The sequence below is a fragment of the Rattus rattus genome, chromosome 10 (genome assembly GCF_011064425.1).
Source record: "Rattus rattus isolate New Zealand chromosome 10, Rrattus_CSIRO_v1, whole genome shotgun sequence".
Taxonomy (NCBI): Eukaryota; Metazoa; Chordata; class Mammalia; order Rodentia; family Muridae; genus Rattus; species Rattus rattus.
The window spans coordinates 19,609,633-19,621,719 of NC_046163.1; the positions used below are offsets into that span (position 1 = coordinate 19,609,633).

At 40.7% G+C, this 12,087-nt stretch overlaps 1 protein-coding gene across 1 annotated transcript in view; it reads right to left on the reverse strand.

Annotated features, from left to right (window-relative positions):
* The window catches only part of Crb1 (crumbs cell polarity complex component 1), a 173,467-nt gene that overhangs the window by 45,226 nt on the left and 116,154 nt on the right, over positions 1 to 12,087 (reverse strand). The window contains exons 6-8 of the mRNA XM_032915188.1: positions 8,876 to 9,832; positions 3,699 to 4,246; positions 1,397 to 1,562 (exon numbers count right to left, since the gene is read on the reverse strand). Coding sequence (XP_032771079.1) covers positions 1,397 to 1,562; positions 3,699 to 4,246; positions 8,876 to 9,832 — 1,671 coding nt within the window. The remainder of the gene's footprint in view (positions 1 to 1,396; positions 1,563 to 3,698; positions 4,247 to 8,875; positions 9,833 to 12,087) is intronic.

Below are 12,087 nucleotides of genomic sequence, written 5' to 3' on the forward strand. Positions count from 1 at the left end.
TATTACTGATCTATTTCATAGCTCCTGTTGCCAGTTGAAACTGGGCTTGTACTTGTTTCTTGACTCTTTCTGCTCTAGTGCGTGAGTAAGAAAGGACCAGACATCTATTATGTAGAAATGGTCACTCAGTCTCTTTGGTGAGAACATTGCCTGGTCTGTAGTAAGAGTTCATTAAACATCACTAAGTGGATAATATAGCAAATAACTTTACTTGTTGCTTTAGAAAGTGAAAGAATATTAATAACCACACCAGGAGGAATAATGCAAGTGTTATAATTTAAATATAGTGTCTGACTAGATTAAAAGGTCTCATTTGATTTCATTGTTACTTGGCTGTTTTTCTTACCACATTTGGGCAAGGAATTCTGGAGGGAAGGAGCATGAACAAACACCTTACTATGGATTTTTAAACAAATGCTAAAATGACCGATCTCATTAGCTCTTTATTGTCTATCATGGTACATACATTTATTTAGCAAGATAGTGAAACCACATACTGTGATCTGGGTAAAGTGCTCGATGCACTTCTATATATTGCCTTTCCTTTGGGGAGCTTTGCTTCAATAAATATGCTTATACCTAGAGAAAGTTGTAAAATTTTAAATCTTGTTTTAAATCTTGCTATGACAGGGAGCTCAAGTAAACTCAAGGTAAACTGAGCTGGGTCCTCAAGACTGTGTTGTTTTACTAGGTTGTGTCTCCTCCAAACACTCTCTGTTGACATTGGAGGGGAGAGGACTTTAGAGCACATCTTTAGATGGATACTTTACTGAATAACGAGAGGAGATTTTAATGTAATTCAGACGTAGAGTGTTGGCTATGTTTGGACTGTGCATTAATTGATTTAAGGGACAAGACAACACATAAACCCTGATGTTTAGCTCAAAATCATGACTGTAATATTGAAACTGGAAAACAGTCCTTAGGAGGGGAACAGTTACACACACAGTAAGCCTGTACCTCTTACACACCATGATACCCATAGGGGAATACACAAAGAAACATGCAAAGTGGGCGTTGTTCTCTCTGTCTGAGATGTGAGGAAGCTTTAGATTATGCTGGCCATGAACATAATAAATCAAGGATCAATGGCAGTGAGCCAGATGGGTGCACATTGACTGCATGTTCTCCGTACTGAGGCAGCAAAGGCAGGTCTCATTTGTCTTGTCCTTCACAAATTAGCTTGAAATAAAGAGCTAGGTTTATTGTTGCAATGGCCCATTTTCTCACTCCGAAACTCGGGCCAGTATGCATCCCAGAGGTCACTCTGGTCATGATCTTGGTCACACCAGGCCTATTAAACTTCTTACGCCTGAATTTTTTTTCACTGTTTCTTGTTGGGACAATTGAAATGTACCAATGAAACTGATGGACAACAGCTTTGAAAGCTACCTACATTCAAACCCTTGAGGGACCAGCTGGCATTCTGCAATGGGAGGACATGGGCTGAGCTGACACCACTGAACTTCGTCGCAGGCTCTCCCCGCAGTGTTTGTAGGGCAGGAGCAGGAGAAGTCATCCCACAGGGAGTGGCAGACACCTCCATTATGGCAGGGGTTGGACTGAGAAAGAAAGAAAATCAAAGGGATAAAAAGCAAGGACAATGAAATATGGCAATGTTAAAGGTGAGATCATCTGTTACTTTAAAATGCCAATTCTCCTACATCTTTGCATTTTAGCCATTCTGTACATTGTTAATAATATAGAATAAAGCTGACCACTACCATTTCCAATGGTTCGCTAAAAGAGCAGAGGGATGAGCAATAGACAGAGATGTGAGGGAGATAAAAAGGAAAGGAAGAACACAATAAAAGAAGAGAAAATGTAAAACTGACTTATGACATGAGAGGGATTATTGAAATAGAAGGATATTCACCACAATTTACCAGTTACCAGGCACTTTGCACACATCTGTTATAACTGGTTGTGACAATTCTTACTTCTGGGTACTTCTAGTTGCCTAAGATCCCACAAGAAGGTGAAATATTGTAGGCCGGTACTCCATACTCTAAGCCCCAATTCCCCTGCCTCCAATTCTCAAGGACACAGTACTGTTTCAATTTTCAAGGTCACTCAGAGAGTGGTCAAAACACAAATATTTTTAAACTCTTTGTTTAGATCCTGAACTGCATTTATCCAGGGTCTATTATTAACACGGGTTTTCCTAGTTATGCCCCACCTCCTTTCCTTCTTTCCACTTCTGAGGGTAGAACATAGGCCTCAAGTTTGCTAAGCCTACACTCTTCCACTGAGCTACATCACATAAATTTATAAACTTTAGCTTTCCATCAGTAAATATATAAATGCTAAAAATGCTCCTTTTATATGTAAAATCATTTCAATTAAAGTAAAAGTATTCCTATAAGAATATTAAAGGGGTTCATTCACATATATTTAGAACTGAGTCTCATATACAGGAGTCATTGGGGCTCATAGATGTTCAAGTCATGCCAGTGATGTTCCTTCTTTCTTTCAAAGACTCATAAAGAGATAATCATCTCACATGTTTAAAACTATTTAGAAGACATGAAAAGTGTTTGAAACAAAATATTGACTCTGAGTAATCATATGTCAAAGCATTTCATATCTAACTACTAAAAGAAAACTGAAATTTTGTTGTTTACTGAACAAAAGTAGCTGGGCATTGACACTAAATTTAGTGGGGTCTTTGAAAAGGAAGTAGTTGTGCTAAACCTATAGAACACTATTAAGAACCTGTAGATTAAAATACTATTATTCTTAGGGAAATCGATTGTTTTGGGAACAAGAGAAGCATGTGACTTAAGTTATGTTGACTGTTACATATTTATGATGTCATTAAAAACTAATGTCACTTTCTCCTGAGAGACACAGCCAGAATACAGCAAATACATAGGCGAATGCCAGCAGTAAACCACTGAACTGAGAACAGCACCCCGTTGAAGGAATCAGAGAAAGGACTGAAAGAGCTTGAAGGGGCTTGAGACCCCATATGAACAACAATGCCAAGCAACCAGAGCTTCAGGGACTAAGCCACTACCTAAAGACTATACATGGACTGACCCTGGACTCTGACCTCATAGGTAGCAATGAATATCCTAGTAAGAGCACCAGTGGAAGGGGAAGCCCCTTGTCCTGCCAAGACTGAACCCCCCCGTGAACGTGATTGTTGTGGGGAGGGTGGTAATGGGGGAAGGTTGGGGAGGGGAAGCCTATATAGAAGGGAAGGGGCAGGGGTTAGGGGGATGTTGGCATGGAAATCGGGAAAGGGAATAACAATTGAAATTTAAATAAGAAATACCAATATTATAAGACGGGGAAAAAAAAAAACCCAAAAAACCTAATGTCACTTTTTCATGGTTCTTTGTGACTCAGGCTTTCTTGAGACATGTGGATGAAAAATATCCCATGGCTGGTGGGACATCAGCATTTTGTTCACATAAAAAATGTTTTAGACGGGTGTGGTAGCATATTCTTGTAATCCCCACCCACACTTGAGAAGTTGACAAAGGAAGACAGTGAGTTCAAATCCATTCTGGGGTACATAGTTAGTTGCTTATCTCAAAAACAAACAAAGAACAAAAACAAAATACAAAAAAGCAAGGAAAAAACCCAATAACAACAATAAACCAAGAGAAAAGCAGAGTGATTACAATAGATCATTTAATAAACACAACCTTAGCACGCACCACATGTGCAGTTGACATGAATGACCCTACCTTACAGACGTTGTCTCCAGGGCAGCCTTGAGTCACATTGACAAGAACTGGATCGTGGTGTGCACTGTTTGTTGAATTGGGAAAGAATTCCAGATTCTGGTTGTTTAATCTTACATCTTGAATGCAGCCTTTGAAGAAGCCACCATAAGCTTCAGTCTTCTCTCTGTCAGGTAGACCACCAATGAAGATGACGTCTCCTCTTTGAATTGTCCATGCAGGAACAGACATGAAGCCTAGGTTTTGTGAAGACTGATACAGTTCAATTTCATTTGGTTTGATTCTCAAAGATATTAAGTGGGCATTTCCATCACTGAGAAAAAAATTTGCTACTAACTTGGGAGAGCCTGGAGTCTTCAGTGCTAGACTGCCGTGCTCTAGCCAGACACAGACATACTGGTAAGTACTGTTTCCTAACGTCAGAAGGAAGCCCAGGGGTTGACGTGTTCGGACAAACATAGAGAGACTGAAGTTCTGTCCAAAATTATCATTAACTTTAAAGGCAGCATATCCGGTGGAGTCATCCTGGCCAAATCTTCCCGCTACATACTCTGCAATGTCCAAAGAGGGAAGGAGAAAGCAAGTTTCTACATTTAAATGTAAGAGAAACGGGAGATGGAACTTCACAGGCATATACACAATCAGACACTTTCTCAAGTCCCAGGCAGTCTTACTCAGTAGAATAGTAAAGCTTCCTCATTTTTCTCAGCTTCTGGGATTATTGTAAAAATCACTATACTTTGTGTCATAATAACTTTCTGTCAGTTACAAAAGAGAAAAAAAAAAACCCAAAAACCAAAGCTTCTGAAATGATCGACTAAATATCCCTGTCTCCTCTCTAGATTCCAGACAACGAAATCTCATATACCTCTAAGTTTCATTTTGGTGACAGAAGGGTGTGGCCGCGAGCGCTCCAGGCATCCTTGGGGCTCTCTGTCCCGTTTAGCTCTGCTGTGGAAAGGCCTGCCGAAGCAGACGTGTCGTGAAGTTAAACTGCTTTGTAGGGAGACAGAGATCGATAGCAAGAATATCCAGTTCAATTTGGGGAAGTTACCCCATGTAGTAAGAATCTCTTAGGGAAAGAGGTTCTAGGAGGGTGCAGTGTGCAATTGTTAACGGACTGAGGTCAAGTACAGGAAGGGCTGCGCGCTGACTATTGAATCTGCAATGTGGAAATGATTGCTGAGCTTGACTACAATACGGTCGGAAAGATATTGCTGCTTTGGGCTTTCACATCTCAGTTGTAATCGGGGGTGGTGGTGGGGAGGAAGATCATACCCTACCATGGTTAGGTAATATCGCCAATTGAAGTTCGTGCGAAAGCAAGACATATTTTAGTTTAGCTGAACCACAGCGAGTCTTGCTTAGACAACCGTCTGTGTTTGAAGACCTTCCGCATGAAAGGCTACGTTTTCAGAACTCTGACTTGATTCCTCTAGGAACGTTGCATTGTGAATCTGCATTTGGACACTACCTGCTCCAGGCAACTCCAGGTAGCTTTCAAAGGTTCTGTCAGATAAAACAGCCCCTTTGAACGGGTTAACATCTCTGCACACGCTGCGGCACTTTTGTGTAGGATAAAATGCTTAATAAGAAAATTGGGCTCTGGAAGCCCTTGAGTTTTGAGGGTAGGCACAGAAATCCCTCAAGCTCAGGGGGCCAGGTCCCTGCTGGTCATCCTAGGACGCCTGCAGCATCACTTTGTGGATCAGAATAAAAGACAGGATGCAGGGATGGGTTTCTTTTTTTCCTTAGAAACTTGACTCTCCAGTAATCCTATTCTTCAGAAATCACAAGCAGGTAGTCAGAGTGTGTGATGTGCTACTTGATTTTAGAAACGCCGTAGCCACATAGGAAGGACCCAGCTATGAGCATGGGAGATTTGGTGCTTAATACGGATAATGGATATGTTCTAGAGATGTGTGGATGAAAACATTTAATTTGACAGATTTTACTGAGCAATGGCCCGTAAGATGAAGTTTAGTGAAAGCAACCAGGAGTCACTGATATTAAATGTGACTCATCCGTTTATGACAGAAGAGGACTCTCTAGCCTCTCGAATGACAGTGACCGACAAAAGGCAATGTGTAAACGGTCACAAAATTAAATGTAGTGCTTACGGGATAAATGGGACTATGTTATATAGAAAGAAGAAAGTGTGGTTCCATGTCAGTGTATCATCAAGCACACTTAGATAATAGCTATTAGAAAGAGGCAAATGCATGACAAAGGAACAAGCAGCTAATGAAGTCCCACAAGGACATGTCGTGTAGAGACACTAGAGGAAAGTAATGTGTGTAGGATGGTGGGAGTGGTTGCTGGGCATGGGATATTTTTCTTCAAATATTTAATAATTCTCAAGAAGGGATGTAAAGCCCTAAGTGAGAACATCCCCAGTGATAACTGTTTGGGAAAATGGAAGTCAGGCTAAATCATCACCCAGAAATAACCATTTCAAAATTTGGGGTCAGATGGGATAGTGCATTGTCTGTTCCTGAAGCGGGTTAAAAAGCAGAGGGTTACCTAAGAAATCCAGCTACTGAACGAGGCTCTGTCAAACTGAACAAGCGCTGATTCTGATATGATAACATTCTAAAAGTCTTGGTGTAAAGAGGAAGACAAATATATATAAGTTGCTTCTTAAAATTAGATTCTCTCCAAATAAAGAAAGAGGTATGTGACATATTCCTTTAGGACCCTTGGGCCATAACCCTTTGGGATGAATAACCCGTTCACAGGGGTCACCTAAGACCATTGAAAAACACAGATATCTACATTATGATTCATAAAAGTAGCAAAAATAACAGTTGTAACAACAAGATAATTTTATGGTTGGGGGTCACCACAACTTGAGGTGCAATATTAAAGGGTCATATCGTTAGGAAGGTTGAGGACCGCTGCCTTAGAACAGTATCTCAGAAGATCTGTTCTGACACATGATGCAAGACACCTAATGTTATTACTGCAGGCAGTTCAGGGTGCTGTGGAAATCTTATGGGGGCACAAATGACTTTGGAGAAGATCAGCTTCAAGATATTGGCAATGTCTACACTTTTTGTCTTTTTGTGTCATTCAGATAATCCCACCCTCTACCCAACCTATCTTCTTTTTCTGTTGTGTTTACCAATGACAAACATTGTTCCAAAATCATTGTTTGAGAACCAGAGAGGTGGCTCAATGGCTAGGGTACAAGCTGCCCTTGTAGAGGACCAAGATTTGATTCCAGTACCCAAATCAGACAGTTCAAAACTGTCTTTAACTCTTGTTCCAGGGGATCTGCCCTCACAGAAACATACACTCAGACCCACAAACATACACATGAAGTAAAATAATAAAATGTATCTTTAAAAATTATTATTTTGATGGCTTTCCCTCTTGATTTTTAGTGTGCCTCATCTTGAATATACATATAGAATGGCTCTGTGTGTATATAAAGTCCATTTGTGGTCTTAATGTGTGTGTGTTTGTGTGTGTGTGTGTGTGTGTCTGTGTGTGTGTGTGTGTGTGTGTGTGTGTAATAAAATACAGAAAACATTTCTATATAGATCTCAGCAATGGAGAATATTTTAACTTCATGATTCTAGGGTGATATGAAAAATATAACTTTCCTTTAAAATTTCCCCCCTAAATTTTCAGGAACGAACAGTTTTAAGAAATTCCTTCCCTATAATCATTTGATGCAAAATGTCGGGTTAAACAGTTTCAACCTGTGAAAATAGAAGATTTCATCACGATTTGTGTAAGTTTGGGGGATGTAATCACACTCGGTGTGAGGATAGGGGTGTAATCACAATATCTGGGGAGACATGGAAAGTGTAACCAAATCAGGAATTTTGTTTTAAAAGTTCATTATATTCCAAGTTGGGGAAAAAAAATCTAAAGAAAACCAGAACCTGCTGGCTTGGCATCTCTCGAATCTATTTCCTAAGACAGTCAGCATCCCCAGGTCAGTGCTAGCCTCAAGGGTCACCGCATCTGGAAGCCAGTCAAAATGAGTCCGCATCTGTTTGTTATTTTGTGTATGTAGTAAAAATATTGCTTTGGGTCAATTAGATTTCTCTTCAAAACGTGAACCACTGCCTCAGTATAATTTCACCTTTAACAATAATCACAGAACAACTTGCCACACCACTTAAAATATTGGATGGAGCAGCAGACGCCATGCCTCAATGTCAAACAGGTCCACGATCGTAATGAATACTGTGGTCAGGGGGAAACCTGCGAATAGTTTCTAATAATTCTTAGCCATTGAACATGGAGTAGGGTATAGGCTACGGCTGGTTTTAATTTTATTTCATACAAAGCAGAGTAGACTATTTACCAGATGCTGTCCTCCTTGGACTCATTCTCAAACGCTGGAGTAAATTGCAGCTGAACTTCAAAGCCGTCTGTTAGGGTTCCTTCCCTCTTAGCCCTCTCAATACATGATAATAATAATAATAAAAGTGAGCAGGTACGTATTGATCGCCATCAATGGCAGCCTTCAGAGGGATGTCAGAAGTAAAGGATTTGAAATACACTTCAAACCCATTCGCTAGAGGAATCATATTGATCTGTGCGTGACAACTACCAAGTCCTTCTGATAATACATTTCATTTTCCTGCTGAAGACATCTATCCTCTTTATAAAACAAGACCTTCAAAGAGACAATTTTTTTTTACTAGAACTGATAGCTTGTCAACCTTCTAATCTTAAGCATGATTCTTAAGGAAGTGCGAGCTATACGGAGAGATCAGGAAAGTGTATATTCACTGAGACTCCAGCAAGCACAAGATGTAGTATTAATATGAGGCACTAACTAGTTCTCCGTCCCAAACTCCCCTTTCTCTAAAAGATTACATCTTCTACAAATAAGGTTTTCCATACATTTCTGATACTCAACCAATGGCAAAGTGCTAAGAGCATTTTACTAGCTAGATGAAACGCCACTTTGATTGCAGTTATTTGCTTATTGTTATTATTTTAATTTTACTTTTCAGCCCAAATAAAGCTTAGCTATCCTATGAAATCCACTCATAATTAATACATATCATGGCTGTGTCCTTTTATCGCCTTAGTGAGCAAACATCAGGGAAAGTCCTGAGGGGTCCCTATGTTTCCTAACAGGGGGTGGCAGCCTGGGTGATTTGAGATGGCTCTGCCTGGAGGCATAGTACTCCCAGGCACCCCACTCCTCTCACCTTTCAGGCAGTTGGAGCCTGCATAGGGCCTGTCACATTCACACCGATAACCCTGCCACAAGTTGATGCAGCGTCCTCTGTTTTGACAGGGTTGACTTTCACACCAGTCCTTTCTCAGGCAGCCTGCTTTGACATTTGATGACAAGCCAGATGAAATGCTCTCCAGAGTAATGTGATTCAAATCAAATCTAATATCTTGGAGACAACCTACAAAGGAAGGTGTGGACGGCACATTATAGATGTTAAGAACAGACACGCTGTCGCTAGCTGTCCCCATTGGTAAGCCACCCAAAAAAGAGTTCTGCAGAGCACATATTGATTGATGATTCTCAATGGAAACAGAAGACTTAGTGGTGCATTTCTCCTTGCAGGAGCTGCCATTCAGGGCAAGGGTTATAGTTTCTGTGAATGTTACTTCCACCAAATGCCATTCTCCATCACTGGTGTTATGGGAAATATACAAGAGCACCTTTGACTGATTCCAGACTTCGACTGATAAGTGAACACAGCCGTCCAGCAACTCCAGCTTCACAAACATATCCTTGTTGCCTCGGACAAGGAGAAGTGCATTTGGCTGAACAGTCTGAAACTTCAAGGATATGTTACATTCTGACCCCATGCTTGTATGGGAGCCACTGGTGACCCACAGGAAGCCATTGCTCTCAAAAGAAAGTATGGTGACAGTTTCACACAGTGGACCGGTGTAGCCAGAAGGACACTGGCAGGTGAATCCGTGCTGGCCATTTTGGAAGTGAGGGATACATTTTCCATTGTTCAGACACTGGTGATTAGTGCAACCCAGGAGAATTTCAGAGCAGTTTTCTCCTCCATAAAATGTCCTAGAAGTATCATCAAAGGGGCAGTGACAGGTATAATTCCCAGGCAAGTTCTGACAAGTACCACCATTTAGGCAAGGGTTTGGTAAACATTCATCAATGTCTTCTTCACAGTGGCTCCCTGTTAAATAGTAAACATTAGGTTAAATGTATACACACTCACATAGACATATATGATCAAATCATTAATAGAAGTTTCATATACATTTCATATATAGTAAAGAAGTTCAGATCAAGTTCAGGCTTAGAACTGTGATGGAGCAAATTACAGTTCTGGAGGAAAATTAACATCAGTTCTACCATTCTGCATGTGCTGTGAAAAGAGCAGTTGCGACAGACTTAGGATTCTTGTAGAAATAGACCATTCGTCAATTATAGCGATCATCTCAAGTTACCATTGTCAAGTCTACATATGGCATTGATAGGAAAACAAAACAAAAAGGGTGGGAGGGACTCTGGTTTTGGCAGTGATCCTAGATTGTAAAATGATTGATTTGCGGAATATTTCTCAGTTCCTTATTTACCCTTTTATTTTCCTCTCTTCTGTTTGGAGAGAATGATTGCTTTCTCTCTTGCTTACACCACCCTGCAACCTCTAGAATCAAAGTTCGCCTGATACATAAACCCAGACATCTCTCACCACAGAAAGTTCCTAGACAGAAGAGCTCATCTTCATCCCAAATTCTTACAGAAAACAAGGCATCTATTTTACAAGTTCCCGTTTGTAATCTTTACTTCACTCAGATAAAATCTGGTTCCTGCTTTCAAGAAACACAGAATGCTGTGCCTAAAATAATGGTTAGAATTATTTTGATCACATGGACAAGAACATGACATTGCCCGTTAGTTGTTTTTGTCAACTCCGCTCAAGAAGGGTCACCTGGGGAGAAGGAATTTTTTTATCTTTTTGATAATTTTTGTTGGATATTTTATATGTTTACATTTCAAATGTTATCTTCTTCCCCCCCCCCATTCTGCTTCCCCCTGCTTTTATGAAGATGCTCCCATTCCCACACACCCACTCTCACCTCACCACCCTGGCATTCCCCTTCACTGGGGAAAAGAGCCTTCACAGGACCAAGCTCTTCTCCTCCTATTGATGCCGGACAATGCCATCCTTTGTTACATATGCAGCTGGAGCCATGGGTCCCTCCACGTGTACTCACTGGTTGGTGGTTTAGTCCCTGCAAGCTCTGGGGGATTTGGTTGGTTGATATTGTTGTTCTTCCTATGGGATTGCAAACTCATTCAGCTCCTTCAGTTCTTTCTCTAACTCCTCCATTGGAGTCCCTGTGCTCAGTACAGTGGTTACCTGCAAGCATCTTCATCTGTATCAGTAAGGCTCTGGCAGAGCATCTCAGGAGACATCCATATCAGGCTCCTGTCAGCAAGTACTTCTTGACATCAGCAATAGTGACTGGGTTAGGTGGCTGCATATGGGATGGATCCTCAGGTGGGGCAGTCTCTGGACGACCTTTCCTTCACTCTCTGCTCCACTCTTAGTCCATGAATTTTCTCCCATGAGTATTTTGTTCTCCATCCTAAGAAGGACTGAAGCATCCACATTTTGGTCTTCCTTTTTTTTTGAGCTTAATGTGACCTGTGGATTATATCTTGGGTATTCTGAGTTTGGGGCTACTATCTACTTCTCAGTGAGTGCATACCATGTGTGTTCTTTTGTGAATGGATTGTCTCACTCAGCATGATATTTTCTAATTCCATCCATTTGCCTAAGAATTTCATGAGGTCATTGCTTTTAATCCTTGAGTAGTACTCCATTGTGTAAATGTAGCTTCTGGATATTATAAATGAGGCTGCTATGAAGTGAAGCATGTGTCCTTGTTATATGTTGGAGCATCTTTTTGGTATATGTCCAGGAGTGGTATGGCTGGGTCCTCAGGTAGCTCTATGTCCAATTTTCTGAGGAACCACCAGACTGATTTACAGAGCGGTTGTACCAGCTTGCAATCTCACCAACAATATACAGCAAACCAGTAGCCAACATCAAACTAAATGGAGAGAAACCTGAAGCAATCCCACTAAAATCAGGGACTAGACAAGGCTGCCCACTCTCTTCCTACTTATTCAATATAGTTCTTGAAGTCCTAGTCAGAGCAATCAGACAACAAAAGGAGGTCAAAGGGATACAAATTGGAAAGGAAGAAGTCAAAATATCACTATGTGCAGATGAAATGATAGTATACTTAAGTGACCTCAAAAATTCCACCAGAGAACTACTAAACCTGATAAACAACTTCAGCAAAGTGGCTGGATGTAAAATTAACTCAAATCAGTATCCTTCCTATACTCAAAGGATAAACAGGCTGAGAAAGAAATTAGGGAAATGACATTCTTCACAATAGTCACAAATAATAT